Genomic DNA, 23,570 nt, shown 5'->3' on the forward strand with positions numbered 1-23,570 from the left:
TCCGCTCCCAGACTACTCCGTTCCTCCGGATTTCGATCCCCCTTTTTCTATCTGTCAATCAGCGCCGCCTTTGAACTGAAAAGCTCTCAGTCTAACTTCAACTCACTCAAATCCGAGCGGCACGAGCTCCTCCTGTATCTTCGGCTTCCCCCCCCTTTGCTCTTTATATCTGACTTCTTGTTGTTGTTGGTGTGTTTTTTTTTACCCCCCTTTTTTATTTATTATTTTTTTGCACATTGATCGGATCCTTGGGAACGAGAGAAAAAAGAAACCCAAACTCACGCGTGCAGAAGATCTCCCCCCCTTTCCCCTCCCCTTCTCCCTCTTTCCCCTCCCCAGGAGAAAAAGACCCCAAAGCAGAAAAAAAAGTTCACCTTGGACTCGTCTTTTTCTTGCAATATTTTTTTTTTGGGGGGGCAAAACTTTTTGGGGGTATTTTTTTTTTTTTTTTTTTTTGCTTTTCTTCCTCCTTCATTTTCCTTCCAAAATTGCTGCTGGTGGGTGAAAAAAATGCCGCAGCTGAACGGCGGTGGAGGAGATGACCTAGGCGCCAACGACGAACTGATTTCCTTCAAAGACGAGGGCGAGCAGGAGGAGAAGAGCTCCGAAAACTCCTCGGCAGAGAGGGATTTAGCTGATGTCAAATCGTCTCTAGTCAATGAATCAGAAACGAATCAAAACAGCTCCTCCGATTCCGAGGTAGGAAAAGCCCCTCGGGCTGGTGGGGTCTTGAGTCTATTTCCTGGGCTTGGCAAACGGTGCCGAGAGGGAAGGAATCGGGGCCGGGGGCGCCGCGGGGCCGGGCGGGCGGCGTGTGTGCGCGGTGCCACCATTGCAGAAACTTGTAACCCTGTTTTCTCTCCCCCCCCAACCCCCCCACCCTGCTGATCTTTTTTCTCCCCCTTCTCCCCCCCTCTGCGTGGCGTTTGCCCCTCGCCCTCCCCACCTCCACCCCTCCGGGAAGGCGGAAAGACGGCCTCCGCCTCGCTCCGAAAGTTTCCGAGATAAATCCCGGGAAAGTTTGGAAGAAGGTGAGTACGCCCCGCGCGCCCCGCAGCCGCCCGGAGCCGCCCCCCGGGCCCGCCGCCCCGCGCGCCCCGGCCCCGCGCCCCGCTCGGCCCGGCCGCGCGCCGGCCCTGCCGGGGCGCCCGGCTACTTGGGGCACTTTCTAAAAAGTTTCTCCTCGCTCTCTCCCGCTCGGCGCGGCCGCCGCCGTCCCCTCGCCGCCCCGCCATGTTAGCGGCCAAGAGGCAAGATGGAGGGCTCTTTAAGGGGCCACCGTATCCCGGCTACCCCTTCATCATGATCCCCGACCTGACGAGCCCCTACCTCCCCAACGGATCGCTCTCGCCCACCGCCCGAACCGTAAGTGCCTCCGCGCCCGGCCCCCGCCCGCTGCCCGCCCGCGCCGCCCGCCCGGCCCCGCATGCGGCCCCTGCCCTGCCCCCTCCCTCCCCTCCCCTCCCCTCCCTCCCTCCCCTCCCTCCCCTCCCTCTCTCCCTCCCTCCCCGCCCCCCCCTCCGCCTCCTCCCCTCCCCGCCTCCCCTCCCCCGCTCGCGGCCCAGGCAGCCCAAAACTCTCCAAACTTTTCTGCCTTTTGTGGACTGGATTTGTTTGCACTTCGCCATGTTCTTGCTTTCAGTTTGCTGCCTCGTGATGTTGGGGAGACCTTTCTTTCCAAGCAGGGTTTTGTTGGGGGGGGCGGGAAACAGAAGAACTTTTTTTTTTTTTCTTTTTTTTTTTTTTTTGCGCTCTGATTCCCCCCTCCCCCGTGGTGGTGTTGTTTGTTTCTTCACCCTGGGAAGATGACTGTGTGGCTCTTTTCTTTTCGCTCTCTCTCCCTCTCCCTCTCTCTTCCTTCCCTCTTCTGTGGCGTCTTGGGTTTTCCCCGGTTAACCCCTTGGCTGCCGCTGCCGGGGCCCGAGTGACCGGGCTGGCGCCCGACGCGCGGGGTAGAGAGTGGATTTTCCTGCAGGCGTTGGACTGGAGAAGTAGCGAGCGCGCGGAGCCCGGGGCCCGGGAGAAGCGCCTCGGCTTTCTCTTTCGGCTGGTTATTTACTTAGCTTTCTAGTGGTGATCGCTGGCTTTCAGCCCCCCTCCCCCTTTCCCCTGGAAGGTCACCCCTCCTAGACTGGTCCCACTGCAAACTTGGGGGCTTTGGGATTGCTTTTCTTTGGCAACCCCGCAGGGCCCCGAGCGCCCTGGGCGCGGTGTGGCGGGCTCGGCTGCCCGGAGCGCCGGCTGCGGGCTCTCTCGGGCCGCGCCGAGTGGGGAGGCCCCTGTGACCGGGTTCTTGGTTTGTGTGCAGCCGGGATGGCTTCCTTTGAGCGGACTCGATGTATTTCCAGGGAATTTGGGTGCCTTGGGGTTTATAGCTTGGTCTGCGTTCGCCAGCTTCCGAGAAGGCCCTCAGTGGGCCCTGGGGGAGGATCAGAGACCAGGGTTTGCGGGCCCAGCGGTGTGTAGAGAGTGCGGGAGGCCAAGGGCACCTCTCCTTCAAGGGAGTGGGCTGCTGCTCGCGGGCCACCCAACTTTGGGGACCCCAGGGCGGCACCGGGTGCTAGGCTCCGCGGGTGCTTTCCGCAGCGAGCGTTCCGCGCCCCCTTGACATTTGTTAATAAGGCTCATCCTGTTCCCGGACCGTCCTCTGCTCCCTGCCCTCATCCTGAACCCCGTCCCCCGCCCCCAATCCCACCCTCCTCTAAAAAGCCTGGATTGCCGGTCTCTAGACGCAACCTCTAGACGTTTGTGCCTGGTTTCCAGGGATTGTCATTTTGCACCTTTTCTGGTTTGGGCCCCCTACCCCTTATTTACACACACTATTTTTTTTTTTTTTTTTTTCGGTAACTCGAGATAGCAATTTGAAATAATGTACCCAGTGTTCAGCAGCCGTGAATTCGGTGCTAATGGCCGAGGGCTTGCCGGATGGGAGTCGATCCGATCTACAAGTGTTTTTAAGCATTAAAATATTAACTATCAGGTTTTACTTGTTTTTTGGGCCCTGGCAAAAAGGGCACGGGCATGCTAGACCGGTCACTTTTTATGGCTAGGAAAGAGAAATAATTATCCACCCCCCCCCCCTCCTTCCCTGCACCCAGGCTTCTGCGTGCTTGGGAAGCTGGTAGAGCGTTTCAGCCCGACCTCCTACTACAGGGCCAGCTCTTTCAGACTGCAGGGGCTGGGCTGTGGGGTTGCAGCTCAAGGGGAGGCACAGTCCGGTTACGTTGTATTTTTCTTGAGAGCTTGTGGGCATGCTAAACCCGGAGCATTCGGCTCAGAAACAGAGGGTTTGTGTACTAACCAACCCGACCAAGCAACATTCCAAAGTAACCCTGAGAATTTCTTACTCCCCTCCCCCTACGATGGAGTCTCTCCGGTATTATTTAAAAATCCACTTGGCCATCAGAAAGGCCAATCTGAATATTGAGCTTTGATGGCGGGCTTCTTGGCCTTCTTGACTCTTTTCAAACTCCCAGCCTGACCGCTGGCGATCTTGCCATACTGTCGCCTAAAACTTGAACGGTGGTGTTGTGCTGTAATTAGGAAACAGCGAAACTGTTAAAGGCAAATAAACGATTTCCCGGGGCGAAAAAGGAAGGCTCCCAACCATCGGTCCCCTTTGTGGGCATTATAGGAATAGACCGCTCTAGTTCTTTTAATTGTGGACGTAGCGGGTGGCCTTGTGCTGTGACATCAGATTGAGTAGGAGAGGACATTTCTGAACTCAGTAGGCAGTGTTCGGATTTGCATGTCAAACACCAAGAGACATCTTTGTGTGTGCAGGCCCTTCCTCCTTATCTGTTACCTGGGTTAGATTATGTGCTCCAAAATTAAAGTTATTTATTTAGGCCAGTAAGCAGCGCAATAGACCCGAGGACGGGAAGCTGTTGTGTGTCACTCCTGACGTCTTCGATCAGAGGGCCAGCTTGCAGTTCTAGATTTCCTACAGCTGCCGAGGGCATCTATAGGCAAGATAGGGGTCTTTTCATGCTCATCTGAAATTCTTCGTGCTTCATAGAGTGTGTTTTTGAGGGCAAGGTATAAAGACAAATTAGCTGTATGCTTTCCTGTTTTCCCCGACCCTCCTTGGTGGTGGTGTTTTTGCTACGGTTTCTGTTCCTTATTAGAGTACCTGTAAGCAGCAGCATCCTTGAAAAAGCAAACTCTTTGGATCCCTGATTCCTGCTTTTCTATTTAAGAATGTAAAGAATGAAGGAGTAGCATTAAACCAGCTATGATGAATAATACATTATCTCAAGAATAATGCTTTAATTGCTGAAGACGCCATAAAGCTCGATAGTAATAATTTTATTTTAAAGCGACAAAGATTTCTGCATAGCATTAATTTAGTCTTTGATACAGTAATAGGAATGGCTTTTAAAAAGACAGATTCGGATACAAAAATACATTAAGGAGAGAAGTGTGGTTAAGTAGATGGGAAGTGATAGAACAACAAATACAAGAATTGTGGTAGCAGTTGTATGTCAGAGATAAAAATACTTTTAGCATATTCAAGTTGGTAGGAAAAAGTGGTGCCCCATTTCTTTTTCCCTTTTGCCACGCTGAGAAATAGGGCTAGGGTGGTCAGAATTCGAGTCAGGTTTGAGATTTCTCTTTAAGACTCGAGTATGAGAGCTCTTGTATCTTCTTTTATCCCAAAGTTAGTTGCTTTTTAACTGAGCTGCTTGCTACTAGGTTGAACAAATAAATAAGCAGCATCTTGAATTCACTTTTGAACTTGGAATCCCAGCATTTAAAAGAAACCAAGAGGGGCCTATTCATTGGGGTTTTATGTAGCCGGGCAAACAAATTCTCTTTCTGGCTTGTGAAAAATGGATGTTTTTCCCTCACTCAAACAACATAATCCTTTCTCATACAAAAGATTGAGACCTTAGAGTGTGAAGGGTTAATGGTGGTCCTTTCCTTGGTTGTCCTCCCACCCCCCACCTTCACCCCTGATTGTTTTGACAACACTTTTCAAAGTGTGACATTCCAAGCCCCTACATAACAATGTAATATTACTGTAATTACACAGGTCATTACATTTTAAATAGAGAACAATAAAATGCTTATCGCCCTGAAAAAGAACAGGTGTTCTTTCCCTTCTTTGGTATTTATGCTAATTGTTTTTCATCTCCTTCAGAAATATTTATGGCGAACATGTTTAGATCCCAATCTCAATGCAACAGTATTAATTCTGTGCTAATCTTTATAGGTTGGAGTTTAATGTCTGCAGGATGGATTACGGGCTGAGCATTCACCCAATAAGTCATATTTTAATGATTATAAATTTAATATGCCAGCGCTTCGCAGTCTGTTGAAATTAAAGCTTTCTGAACCCCCAGAAACAAGCTATTAGGCAGTTGGGGGCCTGAAGTGCTTATCTGGAAGAAGTGTTTTTGGAAACTTTGGACTGCTTAAGGGCTGTAGCTTTTACTGATGCCCCCTATCTGATGGAGAAAAGATTTGGAAGCAAACAATCCCGGTTCTTGCTAGGAGTTTTCCACCCTGATTTTCATTTTACTGATACGGATTTCATTTAGAGTCCCTGCTGGAAGCTGGTCAGCTTTCTGTTTCTTAGCAAGCTGTGAAAAAGTTAACAGGAAGGTTTCCGGGGGCTGGCCGATCAAGAATGCTGTTCTGTTAGCAGCGCGGGATATGAGCGCAGATCTGCACGCCATTAAAAAAATACTTGCTTTCAAAACCCAGCATTTTACTAGTTGCACGGGGGGCTGTGCTTTCAAACCTTACAGTGGAAGTCTTTGCAGGGTTTGAATGCCTCCTCACATCCCACGAGGTACCTGGGTGCATGCAAAAAGTGCCTAGGTTTTTCCTTGGTTGAGAAATCCCGGTGCACCTTCTCTTACACGTGCACAGTGGGTAAACTAGAAGGTATCTAAGAGGATTTTACATTTTGTCAGATGTTTCACAACAGGGGCCCCGGAATCACATTAAAAATGCACTGTAGAGAAAGGACAGCTGCAAATTTTTGTGTGGACGCGTGTTTCTGGACCATGACTAAAACTCCGAGGACCTTTTCCCCAGCTGTCTGGAAGTTATGTGGAAGTTGGTTTATTGGCAGTTAAGTATGAGACAACCTGGATTTAGCAGAGGCTCTCTCCTACACAGGAAGTAGATGACATTATATTGGGGGAAGGGACGAGACTGCAGCCAGGGAGTGATTTACTCCCTTTCTTGTTTTTTTAAACCATAGAGTTGCCAAATAAATAAGCACTTTCCAGGGAAGTAGGTGTAAGCTTTTTAGTCTTGGTAAGTGGAATTAGATGATATCTTTGACCGCATTTGTAACTGTTCTAAGGTGACACATTTCAGAAGTTTGGGAAGGGGGGGGCGGTGAATCAGATTCTCGGGGCTTTTATTTTTGAGGGGGGTGCGTGACGTGGGCGTCTGAGTTTCTTCCGCGAGTGGATATTGGCAGCCGTGTGAGTAAATCTTCAACTCTGACTTATAATTGAGCACATTTGTGAAGGAAACGGTTAATTTTACAACCAAAGGCAAGCTTGCACCTCGACAGGTCTGCTGAAAGAAATGTGCCCCAGTCCTTTGCTGGCAAGCGCCACCGGGTCATAAATCCACAGGCTTTATTTACAGCCCATAACACTTATGAATGTTAAGATATTTGACGCCACGTTGGCCTTATAATATTCAAGGTCCGCAGACATTGGCAGTAGCTCAGATTTCTCTCACTAATTATAAGCAATGAGATGGGGGAAGCCCATCTCAGATGCTGCCCTCCCCCCTCCCGTGGCCCCCACCTCTACAATCTGAGCTTACTGAGACAGACCCCCTCTCCTCTGGCAGCTGACTTGTACTTTTCCTCTAGGCTATTGTTATACACATTTATAAAGAGCACTTTCAGGGATGGAAATTCAGTGGGGGCTCTGCACAAATGCCTTTTTCAAAAGCAAAGTTGCTCTACTGTTCGCATCTTTCGCCTTGTCTTCTGGTTTCTCCTTTTTCCTTTCTTTTCTTTCCTTTTTTCCTTCTCTTTCTCCCTTTTCCCTTCCTTTTCTTTCCTTTCCTTTTCTTTCTTTCTTTTTTCTTTTTTTTGGACCGTGTTGCCTATATTGTGCATATTTCCCAGAATACTTAAAGAAACCTGATACGAGAGACTGCTCTTTAATTTATATGATGTTCCACTGAGTTGGAAGGGAAAATACACACGTTGCAGAGTGCACTAGTTAATGTGAAGGTTTAAAAAAAAAAAGTTAGGTGAGTGAGGAGAGTTGATTAAAGGAATTTAATGGATGAGGGAAAAAAAATTCCAGGTTTACATTGGGGATGGGAAGGCCTCTCATTTGGTAAAAGTGCACAGTTATCTGGGCAAGGAAACACAGAGAGGTAGCCAGAATAAATGTCTGATTAAGAAAGATTGGAAAAAATATAAGAAGATGGGACAAAAATTGGGGCTTGGGGGAATGGCTTGTCTGAAATTGGGGATTGGAAGTCTCTTATGAGAGGTGGGAGTACCAGGGGGAGGTGCTGTTAAAAACTATTGCTTTGCTCAGCATAGAGTGGTTTCAGTCCACTCCTCACCTAAAACACTCTATCCAGCAACAGATATGTTTCATATCAGTTATTTGCGTGAGGGTCTAGGGGAGGGGCATTCTGTGGTCGACAGCCTGGTGAGAGAGAGAAGGCCAATTATCCTGTTGATGTTAATTTTTATTTTTTAAGAAGTGGGAGGTTCTGGTGTGTTACAGAGGGACCACATGGTGAAGGGGGAGTGGGATCCTGAGGTGTGTGGGTAAGGTATGTGTGTTGAGGGGGACTGATGGCCCTGTCATTTCTGGCGGGATCCTTCCCTCCATCCAACCCAAACTTAAAGACCGCGGCTGAAAGGTTTTATTTTCTAATCAATGGAATGCAGAAACTTACTAGCCCTCAGGGACAGATATGAATCCCTTAACAGCTCATTACAAAGATGGGGATGTGGGATCTATGAACGGGTTATCAGCCGTGGTGTTCTTCGTTTTCCCAGGATAGGTTTTTCTTCCTTAGGCACATCTGATTTCGGGCTGGTAATTCAGCCCGTTATATTTTATTCTTTTCTTTCTTCTTCTGTCTTTTCTCTCTCTCTCTCTCTCTCTCTGTTTCTCTCTCTCTTTTTTTTTTTTTTTTTTTTTTTGGCCATGAAGTAGCCCCAAACAGTTCTGTTTATAGGGGCAGGAATGGCTATTATTAGTGGGATCAGCTCTGAAGGAGTTAAAATTGCTCGCTAAAGTTTGGCATCATGAAAATAAATTTGAGGCCTGGTAGGCATTAGCAGGGCACAGCACATTTACAGAGCTTAATTAGTACGAACTGTAATTGTTCATGGTCTGCCAGAAGAAGTAATGTTCAGGGAAAGTGGAGTCCTTCTCTTGTAGCCTTCAGTTTGAAACCGATAAATCACTTGCATATTTGTGTAGTGATTCAAATGGAGCTAGGACCTCTCCCATCCCAACATGTGGTAAATTGTAAAGTCAATGAATTGCAGATGTAGGCTACAGTGAGATTCTCCAAGAAAATGCAGAATGAATGGGAAAGAATGACGCTATAAATATTTACTGAGAAGATAACTAGGTTCCTGTGTGCTGGGCCAATTATGATGTACTAAATATATTAGCAAAATGCTTAAAAAAAAATCGAGAGGATTTGTGTGGGTCTTCGGGTGGGTTGGTTTGTTTTGGAAAGTGGAATAAAAGGCACTATGTTACTGTCCTGTCAGTTTTATTAAGCCGGAATCACAATGGCATACCCAGGGAAGGACACAGGAAACCCACATTAATGCAAATTAATTCGTTATGAGTTGCAGAGCTGTGACTGCTAAGTGGAGTAATGATAGGGCATCATTTTAAGAGTGTTAATGTAGCAACTTTTAATGAAAAATGCTGTGTTAGGAGCATGTCTCAGCCCCTTCGCCCACGTGTTTTTCTATGCTAGAAATGTGTTTTGTACAAGAGCAGGAAATTTGATTCACTTCATTCCCCCCCCCTCACAGTTTAAGAACTTTAATTATGTTTTGATGTTTAAAGAAAATCATCTCGTTTTTCTTCAGAAATCAACCCAGAAATCCCTATCCCCGTAACCAAGTTCAACTTTTCTTTTTTTTGCTCCAGATTTGCGGCACCGAGTGGAAAAACAATGAATGTAACCCCCCCCCCAAACCCCCATAGACCTACAGCTATAACTTTCTTGAAGTGATTTTTTTTTTTCTTCCCTTTTCTTTCATGGAGGATTTTGGTCTCAGGCAATGTTGCAAGTCTTCTTTCCCCAAATGTGAGTAGGTGGATGTGTATGGAAGCTGTAAAAGTTAATGATCATTCTCTGACTCATAGCTGATGGTTTCAGGTTGAGGAAAAGAAAAGAAAAATTAATGAGGGTAAATAGACATTGGATGGAACATCGAGACAGTAGGAGAGATTGTTCTGGTGTCTGAGGGCATGCGTTTTGCTGCGGCAGAATTTCTGAAGCAGAATGCCAGGAAGTGAAAAGGGGATGCCTTTGTTAAGTTGTTGTTTTTAGGATGGCACAAATGTTCCGTGTCTAGGTCTGGCGAGGGATGTTTAAACCGGCACACCTACCAGTCAGTGCTGCTTTTGCCTTCCCTATGGAAGGTAGAGGTCCCCTTGGCACTTTTTAAAAGGGCAGGCAGGGTAGCCCAGAGTCCTGGTCAGGATTGTATTTCCCATTAAATGTAAGAGGTTCGCAGCACAGGGCTGCTGTCTCTGTCCCTAACGGTGCCTGATGACCCAAGAAAAAGCCTTAGACCTACTAACGACAAAAATATTCTCTCTCTCTCTTTTTTTTTTTTGTAATGTTTATTTCTTTTTGAGAGAGACAGACAGAACGTGAGCAGGGGAGGGGCCGAGAGAGAGGGAGACAGAATCTGAAGCAGGCTCCAGGCTCTGAGCTGTCAGCACAGAGCCCTATGCGGGGCTCGAACTCACGAACCGTGAGATCATGACCTGAGCTGAAGTTGGACGCTTAACCCACTGAGCCAACCAGGCGCCCCCAAAATATCTGTCTTTTAAGTTAATGACATGGAAATTAAACTTCCACTGGCTCACGGTAGTGGCTCCAGGGGAGAAGGTGGACCCCAGGTCCCCAAAACCAAAACTTTTTAGGGAATGAATCTGGATTGGATTTTTGTTTGTTTGTTTTAATAAAAGAGAGAGCCAGGTGACAATAAAACGAATGCTCCACCTCTTACCAATTTAGTGGAATGAATAGGTATAAGAAATTAGTCTTCTGAACACTGGAAGTTCACTTAGTGTGGGAGAAACCAACACAGGGTCCCCTTTGAGGAGGAGATGTCTGTGGATGAAAACGTGGTTTTCCTTTTTCTCTCGTCTCTGGGTGTCTCTGATGCCGTATATCTGAAACAGCAAATTAAGGGCCAGTGGTAGTGATTAGAAATAAAGCAAGAGCCATCACGATATGATCATCATAAGGGAAGCAGTTAATTGTAAATTGTTGGTTTTTTAATTGCCAGGGAATTGTGCAATCCTGTGCCGGGCACAGCCGCCTCTTTATGGTTCTTCCTCTGGACAAGTGAGGGCCAGATCATCTGGGGGTGTTAGCATGGGTGGGTGGGCTTGGCCATTGTAAACAAGCACACAGGAAGGGAAGGTTTATTTTGTTGAGGGTTTCATGGGAAGGAATTGAAGGAAAGGTCCCCTGGAGTTCTCAGCTGGTGAAGCCCCAGGATGCCCCAGGGAGGCACCATGTTGAGGACGCACTGCATGCCCAAGGTATAAGCTGCACCTGCTGGCGAAGGAAGTGACGCTGCAGGTGACCAAGAGCAGGCCAGCCCCAGGGGTAGAGGTTCCTAAACCCAGATGGGCCTTAGATGGCTGATCCTTCGATGGATCTCTGAACCTCCCCTCATCGATTCGAAAAAGAAAAGGCCACCGTCTCTTGTTCTTTCCTTTCTTAATAGATTTTTTACAGAGAGAGAAGTAAATTCTTGTTCCAGTCTAGAAAGCCAAGTTTTTACTGGGTCCTTGTATTTTGTCTTTGTCTTAAAAAGCTGGACTATAAGGGACAAGGCATCTTTGTGTTTTACAGGGAAGCAAAAAGCAGTTTAAAGTGTTATGTTTAAGACAACAGCATTTGGTAGAAGAGGGGGTGGAAACCCAAAGGAGCAACAAGAAAATTGTAAGTCTGTGTCACTGTAGCTGGCGGAAGTTTAGCTCCATATCTCTCCAATGCAGTGGTTACTGGCTGGGAGTAAAGATCTGATTGGAGCTTGTGCTGTGTGTATTTATGAGCTGGTCCGGGTTATTCGGTTTGTCTGGACACCTGAGGAGGGAAGTTACATTGCTTGGGGGTGTTAAAATGGTGTGTGTGTGTGTGTGTGTGTGTGTGTGTGTGTGTGTGAAATTAACTTTGTCCAACTACGTTCTTAAGGACCTTGCAGTTGCATTTTTCCTCTTTTAATTGCAGCGTTCTCTCTGGGATTGTGTTGTTTGGGTGGTGATTGGACGCAAGGATTAAGAATGGAACCGGACAAGTGAAAATTGAATTTGGATTAGCCACAGTTTCATTAATTTATTCACAAGCCTGTGATTATATGAAATTTGGTTTCCACGACATATAGTTATCAGGTGTCCATTCAATTTTAATTGACAATCTGAGATTCCTGTGGTTACCCTGAGTACAGATTGCCTAGGGCTCCACAGGGTTTGTGGGAAGAAAAGCTTGGACAAGTTTCCATTAAGCTCTGAATCAGGCAGTTGGAAAAGAGGAGAATAAAACCCTGCTGAAAAGGGGGATGAGTTGTTACTGTTGCCTCTCGACTTAGAAGCAGAACCCCCCACCCCCCACCCCTCAGACAAGAGCTGCTCTCCAGCCAAGCATTCCAACCTGGCAGAGAAAGCTGTCCCTAGCACAAAAGTTGTTTTAAAATGATGCGGAATTGTCACAGAAATTAGTGCAAATCTCCGTTTACTGGCTGGCAGTTTTCATAGGAAGGGCGGGGGCGTGGGGCTCAAAGGGTGCAAATTCATCTGTCTTTTTCTGCAATTCACTTAGATGAACTGCTTCAGAGAGTGTGTGTGTGGGGCGGGGGGGGGGGGGGGCTGTGTGGGGATGGGCTTACGGTCAGTTGCTCAGTGTTCGTCTTTAGTTGTTTTAGGGAGTGGGGTGCATCGCTGTGCTTTGACAGGTAAAGGACTACATATATATTCATTCCTGGCTTCATTTTTATTGTGGCCTCTTTTCACCTTGATTAGTATTATGTTTTGGGGCAAGCAGTCTCCTAATATTTATAGGCGGTGTTTTTGATTGTTTGTTTGGAGCAGTTACAATGATCTCAGAGGAGCCCATTGGATGCTAAAATGGGGACTTCCAGCCTTATCTCCTGAGCAGTATAAATTCAGACTATTTTAAAAATGTGATCGCTTCTGTGTTGTGTTGGTTCAGAAGTTCTTATGTGAATTTCATTTTTCTTCTTCTTTCCTTTCTTTTTTTTTCTCCCCCCGTCCGTCCCCCCCCCCCCCCCCCCCCCCCCCCCGCAAAACCTGGGCGGACTGATTTTGAACAGTCCTGAACTGTGTGAACAAAATCATTGGATCTAAAACTCACTGGCAAGCTAGGTTACACTTTGTTCTAATACTATGGAAGTGTTCTGGTAGCAGTAACAGCCGTGGTTTGGAAGTGCGAGCCCCTGCTGCCTTTTGCTGTGAGGTGAATGAGCAGCGATTCCCCAGGACCGACTAATGCCTCCTCATTCGTTCATATGTTGCAAATTAAAATGCATTTCCAGATACTGTTGAGATCCTTTAGTGACTGTTGTATTGTTTATAAAATGAATCAGATAGTGTTTGTTTTCCTGCTCGGGAGGATCCCACTACTAACAAGCGTTATTTGGGGAAAGGAGAGTTTGGTGAGGCATCTCCATATTCCTTTTTGTTTGGGGACACCCACTTCTTTGATGGGGGCTTTGTAGGGCTTCAGAGGGGAAGGCCCGAGAGAGAGACTTCGTCGTCCCCCCTCCCCCCCCCATCCGGTTGTGGAGAATCTGAGGGAGCCAGGGACGAGCATTCACCCAGGGGCCAGTGAACAGGCCGTCCTTAGAAAACTTGGTGGCTCTTTGGCAATGGTTGGCTCCCTCTATGGGGAAGTGTGGATTCCTAGAGTGCAGGCTATAGGGACGTTCTGGGACGGATCGCTTAGTCATTGCAGAAGAATGCATAAGGCATCGGTGGCCCCTGAATTCTGCCTGACACATTTGTTTTCCCCAAAATAGAATCGTGTTTAGGAGCAAGCGCCCAGTTGTCAGAACAGTGGGGGTCTTGTACCTGTTGCAGTCTTGTGGCTTCTCAGAACCCTTTCTCACTGCCTGTCCTCACACCTACGTGTCGCAATTCTCGTGGCTTTTTGCAGCACACAGTTAATTCTTCTGCAGCGTCCTGCTCAGCACACTGGCTTCCTTTATGTTTTAATGGGCGTCCGTCTTTCCTTTTCATGTCAATGATTCTCACTCTTGGCCCCCTCCCCCCTCCCTTTTCGCTTATTGAATAGACGCTTTTTTTTTTTTTTTAAACTTTACCTTAGATTATGATGATTATCTTATCCATAGCAACAAATAAAAATACACAGGTCTTGATTGAATGCCAAGGCTGCAGTTCAATCTAGGAAGGTTTGTCTGCTATTCATAAACTGCTTAAGATGTTTTCTTGTAGTTTGTGACATAAGCAGAACGCTTTGATTTGGTTTCTTTCTACAGCTCCATTTTCAGTCCGGGAGCACACATTACTCTGCGTACAAAACGATTGAACACCAGATTGCAATTCAGGTAGGAAAATGCAAGAGATCCTGAAGCTTGAATTGTCAATAAGTAGGTCTCTTGTGTCTTTTATTCTCTGCCCCTTCCCCCGATCTAGATGGTGATGATGATGATGATGATGATGATGGTGGTGATAGTGGTGATGATGATGATGAGGATGATGGTTGGTGATGATGATGATGGTGGTGGTGGTGACGATGGTGAAGGTGGTGATGGTGCTGGTGGTAGTTGATTGACTCGGGGAGGTGGGAAGCAAAGAAACAAGAGCAGAAATGCTGCCAAAACGATGTAAAGAATATGGAAAGAAAGAGGAGCCTGTGTTTTGTGTTTAGTTTCTTGATCAGGCGTAATGGGCACACAAGACCCCAGCTTGGCTATTGTTTTTGGCTTAGGGAAGAATCTTCATTTGAGAGCAAAACGAGGTGGCCGACCTGGAAGAATGGTGGGGGGAGGGGAGGGGGAGGGGGCTACTGACAGCCAGAGGGTTGCTTCCGGTGCATCCAGATCACGCTAAGGGGTGCTAAGAATATCACTTTCGACCCGATTGTCCTGAAATGTTGATTTCTCTTGGACCTGTTGATGTATGTCCTTAAAAGTGCTGGGAGGGAGAGGTGACAGAGCCCAGCTTCTGATGAGTGTCCGGTTTCCTGCTCATGTAGTGCTTCCATTCTCTTAAATCCAAAGGCTAAACAGATCACAGACTAATATAGACTCAGAGCTGAACTGGTGCCAGCAGAATGCAGTAGTGGAGGGAGAGCAGACTAATACGATTTTCGTCTGTCTGCCTTGCCTGGCTCTGCCAGGATGGATGTTACTCATGGTGTAACTAATGGTGCCGAAACTTCTGGAGTGTTCCGGTTTAACCCTCTGGAGAGAGGCTTTTGAAGCCTGTTGTGGTGATGGTGAAGTCTGGTTGTGGGTCTCCTCTTCCCGGAAGTGGATGTCGGTTGGTGAAATAATTTATGTTGTTCCGCTGCGGATAACTTGTGTGTCCGTCTGTGGTCTCACCAAACTACAGCCACAGTCCATCTTTGTAGCTGTCCCGTTTCAAATCTGCAGCTTCCTGGATAAGGCTTTCAGACAGCCATGGGCCCCAGCGACACTGTGAATTCTTCCACCAGTGAAAAAAGTATGGTTCTGCAGACATTTTTATTTGATGGATTCCCTCACGGTTTTGTGCTTGTTTCAGGGCAACAGGAGCGTATTGGGAAAATATTTTTTGTTTGCTCCTGCCGTGTGCTGCTGATCTGATCTCTCTGTGTATTTTAGGGGAAGGTGGTTTTACCGCCCTCCATCCCCAAGTATTTTCCAGACTGATGTCTCTAGCTAGATGCCACACTCGTTCTTGCTGGCACACTTCCTGCTGGGCCTTCTGCTTCTTGATGTTGGCATATTGAGTCTTGCCCCCTGAAACTGGTTTAGTCTCAGGGCTAGGAGAGGGAACAGGCCCAAACCCTAGCTAGGTCTTGATGAATGGATAGAGGAACAGACAAATGTCCTGAAGCCTACTACATCTGGTGGAGTGCTGGAGAATCCTGTTGCCCGGGGTGTGGGAATCGGTGAGGTTGAATAGCATAGTGATCCCTATCTTGGTGTGGAAAGGCTGGCTGGGGCCATGTCACTGGGAGACCAGCCGAGACCAGACCAGCTGTTGTGTCTTTACACCCGTTGCTGAAGCGTCCCTTGTGAGACCGAGCAGTTTGACTTTCTCCAAACCACCTGGCACGGTGCAGGCCATGTGAAGCTCTTTCTCAGGAGGAAGATGGAGTAAATTACAGACCTCATTGTTCGGAGGACTGAAACCATTACCATTCCTCCATGAACAGGTAGTATTGTTCTCCCCTGCTTCTGTTTGCTAAGGCTGGATGCCCATGTGGGCAAACAGAGAGACATTTTATTAGAGACCCAGCACCGGCATGCTTTCAGAGTTCATTCTCCCCCAACCTCTGCTAGACCAGGACGAGGCCAAGCCACATGGCATCTAGCTGTAATTTTAGTTTGAGACGAGGATGGTGGTGCTCTGGGGGGCAGGACAGCTGACCTTTTCCCTTCGCGGCGTTCTCCAGCACAAGGCTTAAGTGGGATGTGATTGTTGGGGCAGAATTTTCTTTCCCTGGAAACGTAAGACTGCTTCACCTTAATAAATCCTGCATTGCAATATGAGTTGAGCTTGTTGCTTTCCTGAGCTGGTTCCCAAAATAACCTCAAGTAGGGGGACACCTTGCAACCCATGAGATCCATACCCCTTGCCCTTCCCAGCCCTCCTGTAATCTCAGGACTCGGCCAAGTTCACCGTCAACATGAATGGCCTCCAGCTGATTCCTATAGCCGCCTCGTGTTCTTTTGAAAAAGTTTGGGCACGGTATCAGTTGCTGTGTTGGGATCTTCCCCGCTTTTGACAACCTCCCGACCCCTCTCGGTGTTGAAAAGACCAGCATCACACAAATGGCCGTATTCTCCCTATGTGGTTAACGCCGATATAACTGGAATGACACTTAACAGACCTTTTAAAAGCAAGATGTAGTTATTTAGCTCTGCTGACTTTTAAAAAGTTTCATTGAAGTATGAGATAAATATGTCTTTAGTGGAGAGGTGGACCAACTTTTACACATGTGAACATCCACGAAACCATCACCCTGACCAATACATAGAATGGAGTTGGAACACTTTCTGTAAAGGGTTGCTAAATAGTAAATATTTTAGTCTTCGCAGGCCCTATAATCTCTGTGGCAGCTACTCAACTCTGCCACCGTGATGCAAAAGGAGCTAAAAAATAGTATCTAAAAGAATAGATGTGGCCTTGTCCCAATAAAACTTTATTTATAAGAGTTGACAGTGGCTGGATTTGGCCCACAAACTGTGGTTTGCTGGCCCCTGAGAGAATATTACCAACCCCCCAGATGTCTTGCGTATGCCCTTCACCTCCCAGTCATCTGGCTTCCAACCCTCCACCCTGAAAACCCTAGCCCCACCCCTCCACCCTCCCCACCCTGCCCCTGCCAGTTCTCACGTGGAATAATTTTATCTATCGCCATGGATTAGTTTTGCCTGTTATTAAAAAAAAAATTTTTAATGTTTATTTCTGAGACAGAGAGAGACAGAGCGTGAGTGGGGAGGGGCAGAGAGAGAGGGAGACACAAAATCCAAAGCAGGCTCCAGGCTCTGAGCTGTCAGCACAGAGCCCGACGCGGGGCTCGAACTCACCGCGAGATCATGACCTGAGCCGAAGTCGGATGCTCAACCGACTGAGCCACCCGGGCACCCCGAGTTTTGCCTGGTTTTTAGCTTCATAGGGATGGGATTGTACAGAATGGATTGTCTCCTGTCTGGCTCCACTCAGCATTATATTTGAGTTTTATTCCTGTTATTGTATATGTGGCACTAGTTTGCTCTTTTTTATTGCCATCAGTATTCTCCGTAGGACTATGACACATTGTGCACATCCTTTCTATGTTCCTGGAGTTTTGGATTGCCTCGCATTTTCTGCTACTGTGAATAAGGTCCTAGTAACATTCTCACCCACATCTTTTGGAGGAATATGTGTGTCCGTTTCTGTTCTTCATATCCAAGAGTGGCCTTGGAGAGACACAGGGTAATACGTGTGTTTAGCTTTGCATTGATCTTTTGAGAGAGATGTGAACACTGGATTTCAAGTGTCGCCCCTGAAGTGCGCTGGCTCAGTGGTTGTATGTGTGTGAGTGATAAACATAGGGGAGCAGTAAAATGAGCTAGGTGTGCTCAGAGGCCAGTTTGGCTTTTGGCCCCAGTTCCTAGGAACTCCTCCCACCGTCTTCCTTAACCTGGGAAGATTTTGCAGGCTGAATGCAGAGGTGGACCCACACGCTGCCGGTGCCTTCCAGAGAGCCGCCCTGCAGGTGACTGTGGATGAATGTGTAGGCATCCCTGTTGCCTCCCTGAAGACAGCTCTTCCTGGACTCCCCCAGTCGTCATTATTCCAGCCCCAAGAGCAGTGTTGTAATCAAGGTCAAGACCCACAGAAGAGATTTCCCTTGGTTTTCAGAAGGGCTATTTCAGAACCAATTAAGCCTTTGTTTTAAGAGTATTTTGGCCAAAGGTTGATGTTTTCACACCAAGTCAGATGTGATTTAGGAAAAAATAACTCCACACACAGCAAAAACAAACTGTGTAGACCTTTCTTGGTTGTTTTCTTTTAAGATGTGAAGTGGTGTGTGTGTGTGTGTGTGTATGTGTATGCACACGCTTGTGTGTGTGCGCAAAGACAACCAGGAGAGGCTCCAGAAGAAATGGACCATTTTATTTGTTTACACAGCTGAGCAGTGGAGACTTTCAAGTGTTGTTACTTTGCCTTCTGTCCTCAGGCTTGCACGTTCCCATCTGAGCTTTACCAAAGCATGTTCCTTCTTTTTGGTCTTCGAACTCATCTGCCGTGACTCAGTAAGGCCCCGAGGACCCTCCTCCAGGACCTGCGTGCTTTCTGAGGTCAAGGAGGGAAGGGTAGAAACTGGAGAGTGTCCTGGTGCCGTATTGGCCCCTTATTCCCGGATGGGAACTTGGTGTTTAGTCTCAGCCATGTCTTAAAATGATGCTGTGAGTCGCGGTCCATCTCTTTGCCCAGGTAGACCCTTGGCCTCCGTGGTAAGAATGGCCAGAGGTTGGTACCAGTGGATTTGGCTGGGATGTTGGCAAGGGCCAACCCAAGTCCTGTATCTGACGGTGGTCTCTTGTGTTCTGGGCCACCCCTCCTCGTGCCGCAGGTTCTGTGGCCCTTTCAGTTCTCATGAGGATTTGCTTTCTTGCTTCAGGAGCAGATCTGGGCTAACTTCCGTTCTTGGTATAGTCACTTCCTCAACTTTCCCTCAGTCCCACCACCCACACCTGGCTGGGAGATTTCATGTCCCCTTTCCACAAAGGATGCAGTGTGTGTGTGTGTTTGCATGTGGATGGGGCCATGACAGAGACTCGTGTCGTTTCACCAGACTCGTTGGCCAGTCAGCTCCTTCGGAAGGTTCATTCACTTGCTGCGGTGCTGAGTTTCTGCCTGACTGGCTGATTGAAGTCCATACCTCAGACTGTTCCTTCATTCGTTCAAAAGTATTTATTGCGTATCTCGCGTGTGCCAGGCCCTTGCAGACTTCATCCGCGGAGAGAACGGACAAAACCAGCTTGTTCTCATGGAGCGTAAATTCTAGCGCTGTCTCACGTCCTGATTTGTAAGCACCTCATTTCCCTTGGTCCGATGGAGCAGGTTTTAGATACGACCTGGGAGTTGCATTTTTAAGCAGGGCTCTGAGTTTCAGCCTACTGAAGTTTGAGCATTGCTGCCCCAGAGTCTTTTGAAGTCAATCAGTTGATCGTTCATTGGCTGCTCAGTGCCCACTTGAGTACTTGAGGGCTGGCCAAGTACTCAGTTGGGATAACTTTTTCTGATTTTGAGTGAGAAGCTAGAGTTTGCCTGTGGGTTCCGCTGAGCTTTTGAGGCCTTTCCTTCTCCATGGTTCTATGAAGAGAGCCAGATACTTTTGCAAGCCTCAAGAAGGGGCGTTTCTTTGTTTATGAAAGAGTAGCTTGGACGGTAAAGTGCTTGGTCTTCGGGGTCAAAGGCAGTAACCACAGCAGATAATAATAGCAGCTTATGCTTATTGAATTCTCCCGAAGCATTGGGTCTGGTGTTAAGTGCCGTGTATGAATTATTTATTGATTCTTCATAACAACACAGAAGGGAACCCGAAAGATGTAGTTACTCGTATTATCATCATTATATCTCCATTTTGTAAATGAGGAAACGGAGACTCGGCTACCAGAGATATTTTGCCCATGATCAAGGAATTAGGATTCCAACCCCGGCAGTCAGACTGGAGAGAGATGATACTACACAGCATTATGCTAACTACCGTCTGCATAAAATAATGCTCAAGGGTCCAGGGGTTTCCTCACCCAGTGCCCACCAACCAGCTCTCCGGGCCGTATACAAAGGGATCAACCGGGAACTGCTCAAAAGTACGGAATCCTGGGTTCTACTCCTTAAAGATCCCACTCATTAGGACCAGGTCAGCGTCTCACAGACGCGAGCAGGCATCACCCGGGGGGTTCGTTAGATGCAGACTGTGGCCCTACCCCCCGAGTGTTAGGTTCTGTGGGTCTGGGGTGGGCCCAGGCATTGCAGCTTTAATGGGTTTTTGGGTAATCTCGATGCCTCCTCTCTGGCAATGACACATTGAAAACTGCTGGACGAGGGCAGTGGTTCCCATCTCTGGCTGCGCGTCACACAGCCCCCGGGGGAGCGGCGTAAACGGTGCTCAGGCCCGGGCTCCACTGCGGCGCACCTGAATTGGCATCTTTAGGGGGTGGGGTATGGGCATCCCTGCTTCCAAAAAAGCTTCCCAGGTGATTTTATCATTGATTGATTGGTTGATTCATTTATTTACAGTTCATTTATCTGAGAGAGAGAGGATGAGAGGGCACTGGCAGGGGAGGGGCAGAGAGAGAGGGAGAGAATCCCACGCAGGCTCCAGGGTCTGAGCTGTCAGCACAGAGCCCCGTGCGGGGCTCGAACCCTGAGATCATGACCTGAGCCGAAATCAAGAGTCGGACGCTCGACCAACCGACCGAGCCACCCAGGCACCCCTCGCAGGTGATTTTAATGTGCACACAGGGTTGAGGAGCTCCGGTCTAGGGATCCTGGAATCTGTACCCCTTACCTACTTTTTGGGTGAAACGTGCATATAGTCTTGTTACAGAAAAACCGTCATCAGGGCTTCTGTTTGCTTGCTTATTTTGTTTAGCTTGACTCTGTTTCCTTGGAGGAGAGGAGGCCGGTTACACTCAGAGTTCTAAAGGATGCCTGTTCAATGGGAGAGGACTCTGTTTGGAGAATGTTCCATTAACAGGCAGTCAGTGATGGTCATTGTCCCCGGAGTTAGGAACAGTGAGAGGAGGTGAGGGTCTGCTGTAGCATGCCAGGGGAACCCTGAAGCTGTCTAGCTCTGTTCAGGCTTCCAGGTCAGACAGACGCACATTTGGATGCAGGGAGGGCCTGACATTCTGCATTTCTAACACACTCCCCGGGTTTACTGATGCCACCAGGCCCCAAGCCTTTCTTGTCGGGTGGCGCAAAAGTAGAGCCTCTGTCTCTGTCTCTCTCTCTTTTTGAAAGATTTTTATTTTTATTTTTTTACCTGACAGAGAGAGAGAGAGAGAGAGAGAGCGCTGGCACGCGTTGGGGACAGGGGCAGAGGGAGAGAGAGAGAGAGAATCTCAAACACAGAGAATCTCAGCACGGAGCCCGACGCAGGGCTCGATCCCATGACCCGAGGATCATGACCTGAGCCGAAATCAAGAGTCGGGCGCTCAACCAACTGAGCCACCCAGGCGCCCTTTAAAGATTTTATTTTTAAGTAATCTCTACACCCAACGTGGGGCTCGCACTTACAACCCTGATATCAAGAGTTGCTTGGTCTTCTGACAGAGCCAGCCAGCCTCCCTGCAGTCTGTTTTGAAAGGCAAGGAAACTGAGGTGCAGGGAAGTGATTGGTTCCCATAATTTGGTTGAAACAGGGCCAAGTTGGGAGACCAGGGGCCCAGCTTGGCTCTATGTCTATCTTTCAAGAAGTTACTATCTTGTTTAAACCAATAGCAACTATATTCAGTTGACTGGGTAAAAGAAAACAATCTTGTTTTAAGGCTTTTACTTCTATCACTTTTAAAACTGCTATCTGTTCTAATGGTATCCGTGTGTTTGTAGGAGTTGAGATCTTTGTATGTGTTCATTCTCCACCACATTACGGCACTTGGGGCCCAGCCTGCGTGCTTTGTAAGCGGGCTGGTAAGGATGCAGAGAGGTGGCCTGGTGGTCCTTGGCTTAGGACGACCAGGAAGGATGGACACAGCTGTTCCATCAGCCACGTGTGTGCCTTTTAGGGGCCATAGCAGGTGGTGTAGACGTCTGATCTGTGGCAGTCAGCAGGTAGCGTAGACGTCTGATACGTGGCCATCAGCTGGTCGTATGTTCTTAGTAACTCTGTTTTAGAGGTTGTACTTTATAATTCTTACTTTTTACAAAGTCCCTGAGAATCATGGGGCTGTTTAGCTAAACACAGAAATTTCCAAGTGGGTTGTGGACAGGCTTATCAAGCTTCGCACTTAATTTGTCTCTGGAATTTGGTTTGGTGCCGTTGTATCAAGTCCTGATGGAACAGATAAGTGGTTGCAGATTTTTTTTTTAACGGTTTACCTTGAAATCTCAGCACAGTCTTCACTCAAACAGATATGGCAGCAGACCATTATTCCTGGAGGTTCCACCCAAATCCCTGAGTGCCTGGCAGTGTGTTTAACAAATGTGATGAGTAATACACTGAAATTTAAAAATATGAAGCTTAAATGCAGGCATATGTATGTTTCTGTGTCTCTAACATGTTCTGAAAAGAAACATTAGAATCAAACATACTCTGAAGTATTTTCACAGAACTTCAGTTTTTTAAGGGATGCATCTGGAAAAACACTTGGTTATACGAGATTCACCATCCGTTAGGCATGGACTGGGAATGGGTGTGTCTTTGGCGGGTAGAGGGGGTGAATGAGATGGGATGGCTTAGTGTGGCGTCTCTCAGCTGCACCACCATTGACTACTCGGGCTGGAAAATTTTTGTCTCACCGGGGACTGTCCTGTGCGTTGCATGGTGTGTGTTTAGCATCATCCCTGACCTCTAATGTCTTCAAACCACTAGCACCTAACAAACATGTCTCTAGGCCTTGCCACATGTCCCCTGGGGGCCCAGATTCCCCCCTCCCCACCCCGCTGGGAACCCTCGAGGTTTTGGTAGCAGTACCTCTGCATTTGAAAGGGACTAGGTACCAGAGGAGGTGGGCAGGTTCAGCTCCTGCTTCTGGAGTCCCACAACCTGGGTTTGGGGGGCGGTCGGCCAAGCCTCAGTTTCCTGACCCATGCAGTGGGGATAAACGGTAGTACCTGTTGGCAGAAGGTTGTTGGGAGATGAACGGAGATACAAGGCAGGTAAGAAGTGGGCCAGAATGGCGGGTAGATGAGCGCTCGGTAAATGCGAGTTTCTGTTCACCACTGAGAACTGCGTGAGGTACCTGTTTGCAGATTTAGAAGGAGTCTTCTACCGAACATGCATTGTGTGTTTTTTACTTCCTGTCAGAAACGTCACACATGATAAATTTGATAACCTGGACTATCTTTGCTGGGTAACAAAGATTTATGACTCCTGTTGTTTGCCGTTTGCGTTTCTCTTATGTCACTTAAAAATTCTGCTTGGTCCTTGTAACATCTGACTAGAATGGAAGCCCTTCGGAGATTGTGCCTTCCTCATCTTCGTATCCCTAGAGCATCCTGCAGGAACGTGTGGGACATTGTAGGCGTACAACCTGGGGTGTGAGTGGGTTTAAATAATGCACACCGAGGGCAGAAGGGGAACAGACGTAAGTGGGTTGGGTGGCTGTGTATTAGAGGCGGGGTTTAACATTTTTCTCTTAACAGTCCCTGCAAAACATGATGGGCAATTATGTATATCATGATTAATAATACATATCTTATATAGTGCATATATACATGATATCAGTATTTACTATCTTTTGTACTCAATGAGACAATTTGAGATAGACCTTCAACCCCTTTGTTGACTTTCTCTGGTGTCTCGTAGCCTGACCTCAGCCATCTTTCATTGCATGAATTTGCACCCTGTGTTAACGACTATGGCATCACTCAAACCATGGTTAACCACAGTTGGACTGTTCTATATTTGAATGTATGTAATATATGGTATGTCATATAATA

The 23,570-nt window shown here is 47.6% G+C and overlaps 1 protein-coding gene across 28 annotated transcripts in view; it reads left to right on the forward strand.

Annotated features, from left to right (window-relative positions):
• The window catches only part of TCF7L2 (transcription factor 7 like 2), a 212,719-nt gene continuing 189,149 nt past the window's right edge, over positions 1-23,570 (forward strand). For 12 of the 28 annotated variants that reach the window (XM_042908725.1, XM_042908726.1, XM_042908706.1 and 9 more), the window contains exons 1-4: positions 1-699; positions 965-1,031; positions 1,241-1,365; positions 13,736-13,804. In XM_042908725.1, the coding sequence (XP_042764659.1) occupies positions 511-699; positions 965-1,031; positions 1,241-1,365; positions 13,736-13,804 (450 nt within the window). In that variant the 5' untranslated portion in view covers positions 1-510. The remainder of the gene's footprint in view (positions 700-964; positions 1,032-1,240; positions 1,366-13,735; positions 13,805-23,570) is intronic. The other 16 variants (XM_042908718.1, XM_042908722.1, XM_042908721.1 and 13 more) reach the window with 4 other exon arrangements.

The sequence above is a fragment of the Panthera leo genome, chromosome D2 (assembly GCF_018350215.1).
Source record: "Panthera leo isolate Ple1 chromosome D2, P.leo_Ple1_pat1.1, whole genome shotgun sequence".
NCBI classification, from domain to species: domain Eukaryota; kingdom Metazoa; phylum Chordata; class Mammalia; order Carnivora; family Felidae; genus Panthera; species Panthera leo.